This window comes from Vipera ursinii, assembly GCF_947247035.1.
Source record: "Vipera ursinii genome assembly, chromosome: 2".
NCBI lineage: Eukaryota > Metazoa > Chordata > Lepidosauria > Squamata > Viperidae > Vipera > Vipera ursinii.
The window spans coordinates 89,416,897-89,436,357 of NC_139513.1; the positions used below are offsets into that span (position 1 = coordinate 89,416,897).

Consider the following 19,461-nt stretch of genomic DNA (forward strand, 5'->3'; position numbering starts at 1 on the left):
TCACAGTTACCACTATTAAGCCAGGTGCCACCTATTCTACACCTGTACATTTGATTCCATCTCTTTCTTTTACCCACATTTGTCCCCCAATCTTCTCAGTGTCGTTTGCACTGAAAATCACTGCCAAAGCTTCTGCTTTTGTGAGAAAGAAATAATGAACAGCCTTAATGCAAAATCTAAACAAGGTTTTGTATTACAAGTGTTACTTATTTCCATTCTCAAAACCTAAAATAGATTTTGTATAGTTTTAAAAATAAATCATCAGTGTAGTGGTTCAGGTTGTTTGGCTGGGAGCACAGATAGACCTTGGCTGTACTCCATTCTCAGCTACGAAAGCTCCTGGAAGGAGGGCAATTATTGATCTCTCCATCAAATCTATCTTGCAGGAATGTTTCCAAAGAGAAAAAATAGGAGGGGGAAGACCTGTGCTTGCCAACCTGAACTCCTGTATGAAAGAATACTACTATTACAGTTGAATTGGGACCAGCAAAGCACTTCTGGGTTGAAAGGATTAGCCAGTGACATCCCCGTTGTCCAGGGGAAACCCAGTTGGGGCCTCCTGTCATGTCCCCATTAAGCTGCCTATCGAAGTGGTACCCAACTATCTACTCACCCGCTTTCGAACTGCTAAGTTTGCAGGAGCTGAAGCAAGTGACAGAAGCTCACCCCATTCCATGGCAGCAACCGGGTCTCAAAAGAATACTGAATGTAAAAAAAGGAAAAGCCCCAACTCATTTCAGATCTCATGCAGACTGGGAATTACTCTCTCTTTTTGCACTAGTGGGCAGAAATAATTTCACACTTTTCTGAAAAGCTGGCCTCTTCAGTGCCTCTGATTAGGAGAAGAGCCCTGTCATTTCTAAGTTGCAAAGGGGTCCATATTGTTCTGCTCAGGAAAAGTAGTTTGTGCATAGGTGAAGCAGATACAAGGGAGCCACTGTTCTCAAAGCAAGACAAGTTGACCCCACTGGCACCAGCTAAGGTCCACTTCTTTCATGGCATAAAATAGCACCTCACCAAGAAGACCCACATTGCTATGTGTAATTTGGGAGGGGAAACCAATAAGAAGCACTTAAATGAAGCATTGAGCAACCTTACCTGCTGAAGGTCCACCAATTGGTAAAGTCAGGTACCTGATCCATTGTTGAAGTAAATATCCTGAGGTGTGTGTGTGTGTGTGTGTGTGTGTGTGTGTGTGTGTGTGTGTGAGAGAGAGAGAGAGAGAGAGAGAGAGAGAGAGAGAGAGAGACCCAAATAGAAAATACTGCTTTTGAAAAACAAATATCTGCAAGAAATCATAAAAGGAAATGTGATACAGAAAAGATATATGACAGCCAGCCAGATATAGTTTTGTTTCTTAAATTGTCTGTGGATTACAGAGGTTTAAAGGATTACAGAATACAAAAGCTAGCCGAGATCAATCTGGAACGTTAGTTTTTAAACCAACAAAGCTTGAAAGCATTTTGAGATCATTTCAGCAATATTTTTTCCAAAGGTATTTGTAAAGTGTAAAAGCAACTCGCCAGAGGATACAAGCTTTTATTTCAGAGAAGAAAAAATGAAGCAAACCAAAGAAAGGAGCAGTTTGCCATCTGACACTGTAAGAATATGTCATTGAAGGAATACAAATAGGAATCCTGTTCCTATTTCCCAGGATTCTTTAACTAGAATTTAAATGTTGATAAGTATCTTAAAGGACAATTGCACACGTGCAACTCTTCGGAACTGGAATATGTGATGGCATTGTGTAATCATGTAAGGATTCAAAATCATCCTTGTCTCAATTTGTCTGGCTAGGATACATTTTGATGTCTTACCTTGTTCAAAATTAGTGAAGAAGCCACATCGATTCTGATTATCCACAAAACTGCATATAGGATATTTGCTACTTATAATATACTGCTCAAAAAAATAAAGGGAACACAAGATAAGACATCCTACTATTAAATACAGTACATTGTGTTGTTTAAGTGTTCCCTTTATTTTTCTGAGCAGTATATTTAATCCAGAATAATCCACATGCAATCTCAGGAGTTGTAGAATTGAACTCATACCCTTATATAAAAAAAACTTGTCCTTGCAAAGCCAATATAGTAAGGAGACTAAGATACTGGCCTAGAAATAGGAAAAAAGCAAAGTTCCTGTGGGGTTCACTGAATAATTCTCTCCCGCTCCTAATGTTTGATCATTTCTGTGAAACAGCACTCTCAAGCTGCCATCAAATGTTTAAGCTATATTAACATCTGAATCAACGCACAATGGTAAAGTGGACTAGGGCTGTGAATACTGGACTCACCCTCTGCATATCTACCCCTGTACCAAAGGAGAAACTTGTCACATGTTCATTTGAGTGGAAATAGAGCTCTTCAAATGACTGAATTTTATTAATTTGAATATGAATTTGAATATTGTATTTAATGTTTTAATTTGTTATATTATTGTTTTATCATGTTGTAAGCACCCAGAGTCACATGACAGAGAGATGGGCATAAAGAATCCAAAAGCGGTCTGGTGTTGGTTTATGATAAAGCTCGCCTGCACACCTCTAGACGCACCCAAGAACTTTTGAAGCAGTTCCGTTGGGATATTTTTGATCAACCCCTCCCCCCATAGCCCAGATTTGGTGCTGAGTGACTACTACTAAGGAATTTCAAACCTTTTTTTATTAAAAAGTTTTACAATACATTTTTAAATACAATAACCTCCCTCCTCCCCAACCCTACCCTCCCCTCCCCCCTCCCCGACTTCCCAGAGCTGAATACAGGGTATAATAGTACAAACATAAACTAAAATATGCTAACAACAAAAATAAAACATTAAGTTCTATCGGACTTTAACTCACCATAGTCATAATATTAATAAAGTAACAAATAACTAATCATACATCATAAAAATCCACAACTTATTCAAATGCTAAATGAGACTTTTTAGTCCCATATTTATTCTGAATATATTCAATCCATCTTCTCCATTCCACAATATATCTCTGTTGCGATTGGTCTTTCAAATATGCTGAAATCTTTGCCATTTCCGCCAAGTTGGAAACTTTCAAAGTCCACTCTTCTATAGTCCGCAATTCCTCCTTCTTCCAATATTGCGCAACTAAAAGTCTAACTAAATTTCAAACCTTGTAAGACATTATGACAAGTGCCTCAGTTTGAATGGTGATTATGTCAACAAGTAATGTAATGTTATAGTTTTCTAATGCGTATAATAAAAAATCTGTATCTGCGAGTGTCTGTCATTGATAACCAAACAGAGGTTTATTTCTGAATTATCCTCATACTTGCATATATGTATATTTGTCCTATTTACCCATTGATAAACATATGCAGGTATGTTCTTGACTTATAATATTTCATTTAGTGACCGAAGTTACAATGGGACTTAAAAAACTGACTTAAGACTGGTTTTCAGACTTACGACCATTGCAGCATCACCACAGTGACGTTATCAGAATTTGGGTGCTTGTCAACTGGTATTTATTTCTGACAGTTGCAGTGTTCTGGCGTAATGTGATCATTTTTTGAGACCTGCTGACCAGTAAAGTCAATGGGGAAAGCCAGATTCACTTAACAGCCATGTTACCAATTTAACAATTGCAGTGATTCACTTAACAACTGTGGCAATAAAGGTCGTAAAATAGGGCAAAACTCACTTAACTGTCTCACTTAGCAACAGAAATTTTGGGCTCAGTTGTCATAAGTTGAGAACTACCTGTTTTAGGGCCTATTGTAGGTAAGAATAATTTTCTGATTCTCTATGGTTTGCTTTTTATGTATATATCATAAGAATATGAAGGAATTTTCTATGCCTTTTTGAAAAAAATAATCAAATAAGATTATTTAATAACTTTAAACAACTCTGGAATCTAAGATGTCAATTGAGATACTTACTATTTTTTTACTCATGCTTTAAGAACAGGTGAGCCGTGAAGACTATATAGCTTTACATAACATGATGACTTAACATATCGAGTTTCACAAACTTATTTTCAGCATCCGATTTTCTCAGTCACTTGGAAGCGATGTCTCCAACGTAATTGTATGCAAAATTACACTAGTTCATTTAAATTTTACTAACTGGCATAAATGTCCAAGAAAGTACCTGGCAGATCCAAATGTCCACCTATGTTAGCATTGTGGAGAGAGATATTTTGGAACACTTGAAGGACTTGCGTACATTTAATCTGAAGATTTAGGGGAAAGATTTAACAGAAGATTTAGGAGAAAGCAAGAGAGTTACCTTCCTATACTGGAAGGCCTGTCACACAGAGGAATGAACAGACTTGTTTGTTTGCTTATCTAATTTGTAAAGCTGCCTATTTATCTGGGCAGTGAATATACCATTAAAAATATCGCCCATAAAATAAAGGAAAACCTGGTTCAAGGTCTTCTCATTAAAAAAATAAAACTTCTTCATATATCACCATGAGACCTCCCAAACTAATCCTGGAGGAAATACAAAGTTTCTGTGGCTTCCTGAAAGGCTGAGATTGTCCATATTTGGGCAGGGTGTGTGTGTGTGTTCAATAGGACAAGCAACATGACAAATTAGGCATACTTCCTAAGGTCCACAAGGTGATATTGTCTCATCCAGATGACCTAGAGCTCTGCCACATCAGATGACACAGATTGAAGCCATTAGGGTGAGGTGTTCCCACAAATAACCTGGGCCCATAAATGTAAATCTTTAAGGATGTCAATCAGCAATTTGAATTGCAATTGGAAGCCTACTATTATACGGGCATACTATGTTTTGTTTTTCTAGAGAATAGGACTGAAATTTACAGGTGGAAAGGACAGAAACCAGACATCATCATCATCATCATCATCATCATATCAAACAAGCAAAGTAAATAAATAGGGAATATGCAGGAAAACGATTTGGCAGACTATAAGTGAAAATCAGCCAACCACATAAGACCTTTCCAGATGAATGTGATCCATTTCAAGTTGCACACCCCTCCAAATTTGGCAATGCAATTATAGGACGTTGGGAACAAGCATGATACAGAAAGTTGCCAAATACAGCCCCTTTTCAAAAGGCTTTAGTCCACCTGGAATTTGGTGCTACAAATGGCATAGAAGTGCAACAAATACACAATAAATAAATATGGAAACAGCTTCACAAACTGAAAAGACTATTTATATGGGAGCCCTGGTGGCACAATGCTTAGAATGCAGTACTATAGGCAAACTTTGCCCACAGCCTGAAGTTTGATGGGGTTCAAGATTGATTCAGTTTTGCATCCTTCCTAGGCCAGTAAAATGAGGACCCAGATTGTTGGGGGCAATATGAAATTAATGCTGACATTGTAAACCAGTATATAAGTAGGCAGTATATAAGGCTCAGTGCTATTGCTATATAAGTTTGATGATGATGATGATGATGATGATGATGATGATGATGGAAGATACCTTGGATGTCATCTAGTGACTAGTCCAACCCCCTATACCATTTCAGAAAAATGGCTGTCCAGACTCTTCTTAAAAACTTTCAGTGTTGGAGCATTCTCAGCTTATGGAGGCAGGTTGTTCCACTGGTTAATTTTTCTAATTGACAGAAAATTTCTCCTTAGCTCTAGGTTGCTTCTCTCTTTGGTTGGTTTCCATCCATTGCTTCTTGTCCTGCCTTCAGGTGCTTTGAAGAATAGCCTAACTCCCTCTTCTATTTGGTAGCCCCTGAGATATTGGAACACTGCTATCATGTCATCACAAGTCCTTCTCTTCATTAGACTAGAGTCGACATACCCCATTCCAGCAACCATTCCTTATATGTTTTAGCCTCCAGTCCCCTAATCATCTTTGTTGCTCGTCTCTGTACTCTTTCTAGAGTCTCCGCATCTTTTTACATCGTGATGACCAAAACTGGATGCAGTATTCTAAGTGTGGCCTTACCAAGGCATTGTAAAGTGGTATTAATACTTCACGTGATTTTTATTCTATCCCTCTGTTAATGCAGCCTAGCACTGTGTTGGCTTATTTGGCAGCTGCAACACACTGCTGGCTCATATTTAAGTGACTGTCCACTAGGACTCCAAGATCCCTCTCACAGTTACTACTATTGAACAAGGTACCACCTATTCAATACCTGTGCATTTGGTTTTTCTTGCCTAAATGTAAAACCTTACTTTTTTCACCATAAACTGACTATATCAGATTTGGAAGGTGGCAGACTTTGATTTAGGGAGATCTTTAAACAAAGGGTTGACCATTTGTCAGAGATAATGAATTTCAGGATTCTGTCCTTGACCAAGGAGGTAGAACTAAATGACTACTAAGACCTTTTTCATCTCTAACATCCTATAATTCTATGTATCAGCTCTAGAAATCCTGTATTCCTTTCTTGGAACTGAGAAGTAAAAATGGTGTTATTATTTTGTGTCTGAAAAACATTTTCTTTTTCAGCCTGAAAGCTCTGCATGTAAAGGGTACATTTTGCACATGTCATCCCCTAAGCTAATTAAAACCAGAAGATAATTCTTCAAGCTAATTAAGTATGGTTTTTAAATGTATTGTTGTGGGTGGTGTATAAAAGTATAAGCAATTCAGCACAGCCAATTCCTGCATACTAATGAAAATAGAAAAACAGCTGCTGCCTCAGTGTTTATTCATCAACATAGAAGCTTGTATAGCATCATTTGGAACAATGTGATAAGGCCAACATACCCATATTTTGAAATCTCACAGATATTTCAATTTCTCAAGCAGAATTATCATTCCAAATTATACAATAAGCAACCCAAGTAAGGAGGAAGGATTTTTTTCCCCCAAATGAGATAAGCCATAATATAGGTAATTAAAAATCAGAAGGTTTTGTTTAAAAGAGAAATAACCTCCTTATCCCTATTTCATTACTAATTTTGGGGGAGAAAAGGATGGAAAAATCCATTTACAAAAGTATTTTTTTCAGATAACTGAAGGCCAGTTCAAGTATTTCATTTAATAGATAATGCATGGAGCTTTCATTTCCAGTCTCCGTAGACTAAAGCTGTCCCCCAGAGTAGTTTGCCTTGTAATTTGTCATTTTTTTCATTATAGACTCAGCATATCGAATTTTATGTGCATATGCTTTTTTTTTAGAAATCAGAAGCTGATACTAAGTTGCGATATTTTTTTCCTCATTTTGGTATTTGCATGTGGCCTCTTATTCTTTTCACCAGTGAATCTAAACATATTGAAAATGCAATTCAGAGGGGAGAGCAACTGTCAAAGCAACCAGTCTTCGCTTAGTTTCGTGCAGCATTTCAAACACATTTGCTAAATGAGAAGTTTTTTCCTTCCCCCACCCTCTTTTTTTTGTTTATTTACAGGATTTTGGAGAAGATGACTCTCTCTACATAACCAAGGTAACAACTATTCACATGGGCAATTATACGTGTCATGCCTATGGCTATGAAGAATTGTATCAGACCCACATTCTTCAGGTGAATGGTTAGTAAATGACACATATGACAATTCGCTGAACATTACTATTTTTTCTTACAAGAGTAGCAAAAGAAGCCCACCATATTGTATCATTTCAGTATTAGTTGTAAATGGGAAGATATCTCTCAGTTAATTTCTCTAGAGTAAAATACAAATACACAAGAGGAAATATAAGGGGAGTGTGTGCGTATTGTGTATTTGTGTGTGTGTGTGTGTGTGTGTTCATTTGTTAGTCTTTTTAAGTATTTTGTTACTGTAACAAAAATATTAGGAGGTGAGAGTTATGAAAATATGGAATAAAGATTGTAAATAAACAAATAGTTGTGCAACAAAAACTTTCAAGCAGGCACTTCGCTCAGTGAGAGAAGGCATATAACACAGAGAGATCTCTTGGTTTATTTTGTGTGAGGGTGTGAAGTAGCCACAACAGCTGGAGGGTTCAGTATAGCTACATTCTGTGCATTATTCCAGCAGAATACTTGAAGAGGGTGGTAAAGCAATACAGCAAGCTCTCAAGCGTCTTAGGGTATTTCATGCTTTTGTACTCCTTATGCAAAGGAGGACCAGATAAAAAAAAATCTTGTCCTGTTTCTACCGGTTGCTAGCAGAGAATAAATTCAGTATTCTTAGAGTAAAATTTGGTTTTAATTGCAGTTCTGGCAAACTGGACAAAACACGCTTTAACTGATCTATATTGTTTCCATGCTGTTGGCAAAGGTATCACTAAGGCTGATAACTTAGTCTGTATTTCTCTATCTTATGAAAAAACATAACATAGAAGACCTAATTGATTAAAGTGAGGGTGGGCATAAAAGGCAATACCTATGGACCCTCCTGTTGATGGTAGTGGCACACAGAAGACCATGGCTTGAAATGTAAAAAGAGGTAGAACAGCAGTAATTAATAAATAAAATAAAAGGGAAAGATATTTTAGATCTGAATGAAGGTGGTCTGATCTTTTAGAGTGAGCTAGATGAATACATGCATAGGGTATGAAGTTTTGGATCTGAATTGGCTAAAATAAATCTCTGGAAGCATGAACTAATGTCATCTGTTGTACTGATAATTATAAGTGTATGGAGGTAGGAATTAATAGATTGATGATAGTTATATGGTACTCCTGTGAATTATGAAAATGAAATAATTAAATATGAGTTCTTGGGGGAAATGGGGCATGTTCTGAAGAATGTGATCCAAAGGAAGAAAATCTGACTAATTGATAAAAATGAATGGGTGGGAACAAAATGAGATTGTTTTTCGTTTTTTCACAAAAGACACTAGAGTCAGGTTTTCTGCTGTTTGCTTTACTCCACTTTACAGAATTAACTCAGTCTGTGAAAATGATGGCATATGGAGACATCTCAGTGTATCCAAGTGACAATATAATATCACAGACCAGTTTGAGCAGTAACAATAAGAGTCCAGTGCACCATAGTGAGGGTACAGAATATTGACCAATTCAGACATCTAAGAAAGAATGAGAATGGCAGCTGGTCAGTGTTTGCTTTAAAAATGTTCTGTTTAGAATATGTAGTATAAGCATTGGTTTGGTCTTGCACACACATGGCAAAGGAATAAATATACATCTTAATTCACATTTATGAAAAAAGGCTGAGAGAATTAGTGTTGGATACAAGGATGATGAAACTTCAGAATTTGCTACAGCTCATTTTTCATACAGGCCATTTGGTACAGTGAATGGGATGAAAGAAAGTAAAATCAAATAAGTCTCTGAACTTCTGTCCCATACTCCTAGACTAAATTCAGGGACTTTATTAACATTAAGTGCCAGTAGGTTCCAAAAACAATCTGTCATGTTACCTTCAAAATGAGAAATATCCAAGTAGTCAATAATCAGAATGCACCGATGTATCTTAAAATAGAACCACAACAACACTAATAAGACAACAACTCTGAAACTGTGGTACCATGATATTCTAAGGTTTCAAATAAGATTAGCCTTTCTCTTCACCTCGATGTGACAAATTCAGAAATCTTTCCTAAGTAATATAATTTAGCTAAAGTTAAATTGGTACCTTGAGAAGTGCAATGGCTTGGAATGTAAGACTGACAGAACAAATCTTCCATATAAAGAATTCCTTTGAGATGAATGACATTCTTGATAATAAAATGTTAGAAAATTTGGTCCTGGCTTTTGTACTTAAAGAAGTAAATACATAAAGAGAAATAACATCCTGAGGGTGCGTGGTGAAAGGATGAGAGAGAGGGATTTTTTTCCCCTGTATTTAAATGCCTCTTTAGAATATTGTTGAGATAGTACATAATTATATAATTAAACTATTTTAAAGGCTTTATTAGTCAAGAGGCATCAGCTGCAGTCCTAAAGTCACAGGCCATGCATCTGTTTAGAATTGGTTTGATATAGTATAATTTTGTGCCCAGAGTCCTATTAAACTAATATGTATATGTTCACATAAAAATGTAAAACAATTTTTCATCTGAAAACCATAATTATACACATTAAGTTCTATTAAAAGAGAATCAGTGAAAATAGTTATGTGTTTAAGTCCTAGTATTTTCAATACAGTTAGATTTAAGTCAGTACCTCAGAACAGAAAAACAAAGTTAGAATGGACCTTGGAGGTCTTCTATCCAACCCCATGCTCAATCAGAAGACTATAACATTCCAGACAAGTGGCTGTCCCGTCTCTTCCTAAAAGCTCCAGTCATGGAGCATCCACAACTTCTGAAGGGAAGCCATTCCACTGGTTAATTGTTCTCACTGTTAGGAAATTTCTCCTTAGTTCTAGGTTGCTTCTCTTCTTGATTTGGAAAATAGGTTGACCCCCCCTCCTCTTTGTGGCAGTCCCTCCAATATTGCAACACTGCTTCATGTCACCCCACTCCTTCTTTTCACTATACTAGACATACCCAATTCCCACAACTGTTCTACATATGTTTTAGCCTCCAGCCTTCTTTAATCATCTTTGTTGATCTTTTTTGCACTCTTTCCAGAGTTTCTACGTCTTTTTTATAATATGGTAACCAAAACTCAATGCAGGATTCTGTGGTCTTATTAAGGCTTTATAAAACAGTATTAGTACTTCATGTGATCTTGATTCTACCCCTCTGTTAATGCAGTCTAGGATTGCATTGGCTTTTTTGGCTGCTGCCACACACCGCTGGCTCATATTTAAGTGATTGTCCACTAGGACTCCGAGATCCCTTTCACAGTTACTACTATTGAACAAGGTACCACCTATTCTATACCTGTGTATTTGGTTTTTCTTGCCTAAATGTAAAACCTTACTTTTTTCACCATAAACTGACTATATCAGATTTGGAAGATTCCTCTCACAGTTACTGATGTTGAGCCAGATTTCACCTAATCTGTACCTGGATATTTGATTTTTTTTTTTTTGCTTACTTTTCTCTAAATTGAATTTCATTTTTTTAGATAAGGTTCAGGGTTCAGGACTGTGAGATCCATCTGGATCTCTTTTGAGGTGTTGGCTATTCCTGTCAGTTTACTGTTGTCTGCAAATTTGATGAGTTCCCCTTCTGTTCCCTCATCTAAACCATTTATGAAGATGTTGAAGAGTACTGGGCCTAAAATGGAACTTTAGGGTACCTCACTGCTTACTTCCCTCCATGTAGACTTAGTTCCATTAAGAACTACACATTGAGTGTAATTACAAATCAATCTGGTGGTGATGCTGTCTACCCTACATTTTTTTTAAATTACCAAGAAGTAGATTGTGGTCTACTTTGTCAAATGCCTTACTAAAATCCAAGTACTGTATATTATGTCCACTGCACTTCGCTGATCCTCTAATTTAGTCACTATGCCAAAAAATGAAATAAGATTTGTTTGGCATGATCTATTTTTGACAAACCTGTGTTGGGTTCTGGTTATAGCTTTGCTTGTTCCTAGATGTTCACAGACCTATTGCTTGATTATCTTTTCCAGGATCTTCCTAGGTATCAATTGGTGTGTAGTTTCCTGGATCTGCCCTTTTTTTTCTTTCCTTTTTTGAAGATGAGAACCACATCAGCTCTTTTCAGTCTTATGATACTTCCCTGGTATTCCATGATCTATCAAAGATATACTTCACATTTCTCCTGCTCTACCTGAACAAGCTGATTGGCTAGAAAACCTCTAATATGTTCCTGTCAGATTTTATAAAACTAACTTACTTCCCTCTCAGGATCTTTGTCCTCCAACTTGGTCCAGTTCTTGATCCTGGAAATTTATGTTCAGATTTTTGGTATTTTACCCATCAATCATACTTTGAGCTTCTCCTAGTCTTTCACCTGTTTTTCCATGTGCCTGTGCATTCAGACAGGCTGTATGTACTTGAATAGTCTAGGTATTCATTATACAGTTTATCATACATCCCATTAAGCTCATTATACAACATGATCACCAGAAAAGAGAATATACTGGGCAATCCTGCAGAGAGGTTACATTAAATTTAAATCAGGATTATTCCTAGTATGGTGAGATCTTGGTTTTTGTACTTTCCAAAGTCAGGGCATTGGCTTTGTAGATAAAAAGGAGAGTTCTCTGAGCTATTTTCTTATCAAAGGAAACCATTACAATGTACTCTCAGTTTCATGGACCTAAGTTTAGCAGAGTTGTTATGATGTATAATATCCACTCAACACTTTATGCACTCATAAAAGCACACTTTCCACTTGAGGTATTTGTAAAATTCCATTTGTTATTTAAATACTGGTTATTAAATGGATGACTTACTGCACCAATATTTATTTTACTTATTTATTTATTAAATTTATTGGCAACTCTGGGCAGCTTACAATGTGAAAATGATAAAACTATACATACCCTATAAACAACAAAAATAAACTACTATAAAAATACAAATATTCAACCCTAACTTAAAGATAGAGAAGGGGAAAGTAAGATGAGCTGAGGAGGAGGTAGGATCTGTAATTAATCTAACCCCGTTGTGAACCACCCCCACCCCCAAGACATTTCAAAGGAATGTCTTCATTTGCCTTCTAATGTGCCCAAACGACCACAAAGTGCTAGCAAATATATCGAGCGAGTGGACATTCTTTTTGACAGAATGCTGTAGGCTGTGGAAGGTATTTGTCTTATGCTGAATTGAGGGTTTCTCTGTTTCCTCTTGAGATTTCTTCTTAAAGTGGCTTCTTGCGGCCCTTAATGTGCTTCACTATATTCTACATCTCTCCTTTTTTCACTTCAGTGATAACATATTCTGGCAACAAGTTATTGGGGAAACAGATCAAAGTGTAATGGCTAAGTAAAAAACTGTTTCACCTACAAAAGTCTCATAGTACAAGATAAATTCTTCTGGGATCCCTTGTAATTTATGTTTTAGCAATTATGGGATAAAGGCTCTGATGTTTCTCTGGGATGAAAGATAGTGAGCTAAATAGCTAAGTAAAATGCTAAACAAGACGATAAGATTCTCTGACTAACTGGTTTAGGATAGTTTACATAAACATTCATGTGACTATTAAAATAAATTTTAAATATATTAAAATTCAGGATACTTTTAAAAAGAGCATTAGGATGCCGAGTCTCACCTTTTTTCTACATTTATAAATAGAAAACTGGCAGAAGAACCCAAAGCAACAGTGCTATTGACATTAGGAAAGCAGCCAAAATCTGCCCCTTCTAGAAACCCTTTGTGGGATTGATGGTATGTTAGGGTACCTCCTTACAACAGGCAAAATAAATACAATTCATATAAAAATCACAATATTTTAATTAGAATAGCAATCCATTTAGCTCAGCATTGTCTACAGTGACTGGTGGTGCTTCTCCATGTTTTCAACCAGAAGGTTTTACACTCTATTTCCTGATTTTTGTGATACTCAAATGGGGATGCCAAATAAATACAGTGGCCATTCTTTCTCTTTTGATCCTAGATTTCTAAATCTATAATTCTAGAGAATTTTTTTGTCACAGAATCTAATACACAAATAATAAACTACCTTGGAGACTTCTGTCTTGCTCTAGGTATATAATACAGGTAGTCCTCAACTTAACATCAATCACTTAGCGACCAAAGTTACAACAACCTTGGTTGCCTTAATGATACAATGTTCACTTAATGATCTCTACAAAAAAGGTTTTAAAATCAAGCATGATCATATGGTAACCCACTGAACAACCGGCATGACTTACAATAAAAAATTCTAGGCTCAATTACAGTTGTAAATCAAAGGTTACCTATAGTGTCACCAAATATGTGTCGAAGTCCCATATAATTCAATGTATCTTTTTTCCCCAAATGATGGCGTATAGGATGAAAGCATCAATTATACAATACATGGCTCTGTGTCGTGAACTACATTTCAAGGCAGATCTCTTTCTTTGTTGAAACTCTGTTGAAAGAGTAGTGTAATCCTTTCCACCGCCACATCTTGGAAATAGTATAAAACTGACTGATTTAAGTGTCCATGCCAGCTTCTCTAAAAGAAGAAATAGTTAGACTATAAGACACAAGACACATGCATTGTTAGCCTAGAACTGACAACGTCAGTAAACTTTCTGTTTACAATTTGCTCTTTGACTCAGACAACACTATTTCTTTCCTATATATGAATGTTTATGTGTATTTGGGGGCAAGTGAGACTGGCATGCTACCTTTTTTTAATCTAATAACTTTTCCATTAAAACACTCAAGACAAATCATTTCATCATTAACTTCAGTTGAAGAAGTCTCTACCTATCATCTTGAGTTTTAGCCAATATCTTCTACCTAACAAAGGAAATTAGTCTAGCAACCATATTTCTATTAAGATTAAGGGCCATTGTAATAGAATAGACATATTGTATAGCATAATTATGTCATAAATCATAACAAACATTTTAGAAGACAGAATGTAACATTCTAAGGTCACAGTAGTGCATTTCCAAGGTTGTTCCATCAATATAAGAATACCCGAATCTTGAGGGAAAAACCTCTTCCGCTGTCTTTCTTAGAAGATTTTTCTTCTGGGGCATTGTGGCCTCTATCTGTTTGATCCAAGGCTAATAACATAGCCGGAAGGAAAAGTCACATATTGCAAATATTCTGTAGTGTAACATTGAAAAGACATAAACATTTTGGAAACTGGGTGTGAAATAGTAAGTAGTAAAATTGAATTCAGCTGTCTCTCATAGTATTTTTGTTAAAAGAAAATGAATTTAATTCAATCTGTCCAGCTTGCCTGCCTGCTTAATCAAAGTCAGAAAGAATAGTCACATTCCTTTTCTCTTACAGATTATGTGATCATATCACACTAGAGATTTGTATTTTAAACATGATGTTTAGTGAAAGAAAAGCTGTTTATCTTTTCTAACACAATGTTCTTTCTTGGTAAAAAAAAATCACATAAAGCAATAATCGGCTATGAAAATGGATAGTTTGTAAACAAAAGACTCCTTAATGCAAGGAATCATTTTCTTTGGTTGCTGCATTTTACAATAAGCTGACATAAATCATCACATTTTCCTTGAAAATGGTTGCCATTGGCTCCTCAATCCAATTTCACAGATTCCCTCAGAGTATTTTCTCGTAATAGGTATCTATTTTGAACACTATAATATATGACAGTCTAGCGTTTAGAATAGCAGTAAGCTGAAAAATACCCTCAATTTCTTCCCTCCTAAAAAAAAATCACAACATTAAAAGCAAATGATTGATCTGTCAATATAAATAACATAGAAAAATGATTCAGTTGGCTTTAAAGCTGAGTCTTAAAAGCCTTGGTCTTATCCATCCATTCCGGATGGCTACTCTTTATTCTTCCTAAAATACACCCTAATATAATCTTTTGGCCTTGTTTACTATGCTATCTATATATTACTGCTAATAATATGCTGTATTAATTGTTGTATCTTCAATTCCTGATTCCTGGTGACTGCCTGGACAAGTCTGGGCAGATTTTTGGCAACTTTTTGAGAAGTGGCTTGCCATTGTCTCCTTCCTAAGACTACGTGAGAGTGCTTGGCCCAAGGTCATCCAGCTGGCTTTATGCCTAAGATGAGACTGGAACACACAGTCTCCTGATTTCTAGTCTGATGCCTTAACCATAGCACCAAACTGGATCTATAATAGCTAGTGGTATTAGTACAAAAGAGTTCTTTTATTGCCCTTAGCTATAAGTGCATACTAAATACTTTACTACACATACCACATCTCTTCAAGTCTCCAAGCTCATAGAAAGAAAAAATAACTGCCTCAACACATATAATAAGGAAACGTAAGTCTTCTTAGTGCTTAAAACATGGTGGAGGAAGGAAAAAGTGTCCATCAACATTTCACTTGCCTGACTAGGAAAGTGGGGAAGGAGAGGAAACCTCCATCAATACATGAGAGGAAAAATGAATATGCTCTATTCAGAGCGTGCTTTATAGAAAAGCCCTATTATTCATTTATTTTATTTTAAACATGTTCATACCATTTTGTATGTCTAAAACAATTCAAAGTAATGTCCAACATTAATTACTCATGTAACAATTGTCCCGTATGGTACATCCATTTGAACTTTGGTGGTTTTGAAAATATTACATGTGATTGCTTATATCAGAAGAGTAACCCACATAATATAAGGTTTAAAGAACTGTGCATTTTGGCTGTGCTTTGCATTATTTACTGCATTCTTTGAAATAACAACAACAATAACATCAATAATAATAACATCAATAATAATAATAATAATAATAATAATAATAATAATAATAATAATAATGTTGGAAGGGACTTTGAAAGTCATCTAGTCCAACCCCCTGCTCAGGCAAGAAACCCTATACCATTTCAGACAAATGGCTGTCCAGTCTCTTCTTAAAAACTTCCAGTGTTGAAGCATTCACTGCTTCTAGAGGGAGGTTGTTCCACTGGTTAATTATTCTGTCAGGAAGTTTCTCCTTAGTTCCAGGTTGCTTCTCTCCTTGGTTAGTTTTCATCTGTTGCTTCTTGTCCTGCCTTCAGGTGCTTTGAAGAATAGCCTAACTCCCTCTTCCATTTGGCAGCCCCTGAGTTATTGGAACACTGCTATTATGTCACCACTTGTCCTTCTCTTTATTAAACTAGACATACCCAGTTTCAGCAAGCGTTCCTCATATGTTTTAGTCTCCAGTCCTCTGATCATCTTTGTTGCTCTTCTCTGTACTCTTTCTAGAGTCTCAACATCTTTTTTACATCGTGGTGAGCAAAACTGGATGCAGTATTCCAAGTGTGACCTTACCAAGGCATTGTAAAGTGGTATTAACACTTCATGTGATCTTGATTCTATCTCTCTGTTAATGCAGCCTAGCACTGTGTTGACTTTTTTGGCAGCTGCAGCACACTGCTGGCTCATATCTAAGTGATTGTCCACTAGGACTCCAAGATCCCTCTCACAGTTGCTACTGTTGAGCAAGGTACCACCTATACTATACCTGTGCATCTGGTTTTTCTTGCCTAAATGTAGAGCCTTACTTTTTTCACCATTGAATTTCATTTTGGTAGATAGCGCCCAGTGTTCAAGTCTGTCCAGATCCTCCTGTATATTAAGCCTATCTCTGGAGTGTTGGCTATTCCTGCCAGCTTGGTGTCATCTGCAAATTTGATGAGTTCCCCATATATCCCTTTGTCCAAATCATTGATAAAGATGTTGAAGAGCACTGGGTCTAGAACAGAGCCCTGGGGCACCCCACTACACACTTCCCTCCATGTAGATGCAGTTCCATTGAGGACCACACACTGAGTACAGCCGGTCAGCCAGGTGGTGATGCTGTCTAACCCACATTGGGCTTCAGTTATTTGTGATCACCCTAGCTACAACTGATTTTGGAGGGAGAGCAATAAATTGATAGCTCAAAGAGTTAAGTGAGGAGAGGTTAGTTAATGACACTAGGTTGTTGGATATCAGAAGCCCAGGTATAATGAAAAGCAAACCAAGAGAAAGACTTATTAGCAGAAAACCCTGCTGGAACCCATAGGAAAATCTAGTAACTGTGAAACACTGAAAGTTATCTTATCTTATAGTAAGCAGACTTATAAAGCTCTTCAACAAAGCAACCTTGATGAGATTATGTATGGTTCCGTTAAGGTTTTTTGTTAATCTGTGTGTACAATATAGATATACTAACAACTGTATTGTGAAGACCTAAACACAACTTAAATTCCATGTTGAACAATCTCTTTATTGCAGCAAATAAAAAAACACACGAAACAATGCAGGTAGTTCTTGTTGTTTAGCAACTGTTCAGAGTTACAACGGCACTGAATGAATGGTAGAAAGGACCAAGTCTCAGAGTTACATTTGTTGCTGTGCCCCTGAAGTCACACGATCAGTGTTTGAGTACTTGGCAGCCTACCCATTTTCAGGACTGCAACACGTGCCTGAATTCTCCGCTCCTGCCTATCTCCCTGTTTCCCTTCCCTCCATGTCTGCCTTTTACAGGATTAATGGTACTCTTATTGGTTTCTATGAAGTCTTTTAATGCAAGTATAATGGGGGGGGGAGAGGAGTGGAAGAAGCATAAAAGTCTACCATTTAAGCCACGTGGTCAGGTCAAGTTATTCCTAACATTCAGTTATGAAGAATAATTGTTGGTGCCAGTTAATTTTTTTTTATTGAAAAGTTTTATCATACATTTTATCTTTAACAATCCCCCCTAACCCTCCCCTATCCCTCCCTCCCTACCCCTCCCCCCCTCCCCCCCGACTTCCCAGAGCTAAGTACAAGGTATAAAGAACAAAAAAAAACCAATCGTAAACATTCATATGCTAACAACCATAAACTCTGAAATCCATCTCTCTCTAGCTCATATAGGGTAATTACAAACACTATTAATATAAGATATATAAAAAAGGAAAAAAGAAAAAAGAGGAGAAAAAAGGAAGACTTATTCAAATGCTAGATGAAACTTCTTAGTCCCATATTTGTTCTGGATATACTCAATCCATTTTCTCCACTCCATAACATAACGTTCTTGCGAGTGATCTTTCAAATAAGCCGAGATCTTTGCCATCTCTGCCAGGTCAGAAACCTTTAAAGTCCATTCTTCTACAGTCGGCAGTTCCTCCTTCTTCCAATATTGGCCTATTAAGAGTCTTGCTGCCGTAATTAAATTCAACATCAGCTTAGTGTCTACAACCGTAGCATCTGTAATTATACCCAACAAAAAAAGTTGCGGACAAAACTTTATCCTTTGCTTGAAAATCTTCTGCATGTTCCACCAAATTTTTATCCAAAAGGCCTTAACCTTTTTACAAGTCCACCATATATGAAAATATGTTGCATCTTCTTCACCACACCTCCAGCATTTAGGCTGATAGTTCGGATACATACTTGCCAGCTTTTTAAGATCTAAATGCCATCTGTAAAACATTTTATAAAAATTTTCTCTTAAATTTTGAGCTTGTGTAAATTTTACGTTCCTCACCCAAATCCTTTCCCATGTGTCCATTGTAATAACTTCTTGGATATTTTGGGCCCATTTAATCATACAATCCTTAACGAGTTCTGTTTCTGAGTCAATTTCTATCAAGGCAAGATATATCCGTTTAATATGTGCTGGACCCTGGTTTCTGATTTGCTTTATCAGATTTTCATCAGTCATTGTAAAACCATTTTTCTGATCTTCTTTCCACCTGGCCCGTAGCTGAATATATTGAAACCAAGTCTGAACAATCTTCTCATCTCGCAAGAGACTATATGGTTTCAAACACCAGACATTTCTTTCCAAGCTTAGAATCTCCTTGTACGTAGTCACATCATGTTTGAAACCAGCATGTATATTTTCTATTGCGTGTTTTGGGATTGCCCACAATGGTATCTTACAATCTAATTTATGTCTGTACTTCTTCCAAACCCTCAACAATGCCTGTCTTAAAATATGCACTCTAAAAACATTATCTACCTTCTTATCATACAACAAATATGCATGCCAGCCAAACAACAAGTCATGGCCCTCAAGATTTAATAATCTCTCTTGTGTCAAATTAATCCAATCACTTATTCCTGCTAAAGCAGCAGCTTCATAATATAATTTAAAATTAGGCATTTTAAGACCACCTCTTTCACGAGTATCCTGTATTAT

The 19,461-nt window shown here is 36.6% G+C and overlaps 1 protein-coding gene across 1 annotated transcript in view; it reads left to right on the forward strand.

Annotated features, from left to right (window-relative positions):
- FSTL4 (follistatin like 4) overlaps positions 1-19,461 on the forward strand; it is a gene marked incomplete at both ends in the record, with an annotated part of 506,362 nt that overhangs the window by 450,995 nt on the left and 35,906 nt on the right. Inside the window, one exon of the mRNA XM_083353371.1 lies at positions 7,316-7,436. Coding sequence (XP_083209497.1) covers positions 7,316-7,436 — 121 coding nt within the window. The remainder of the gene's footprint in view (positions 1-7,315; positions 7,437-19,461) is intronic.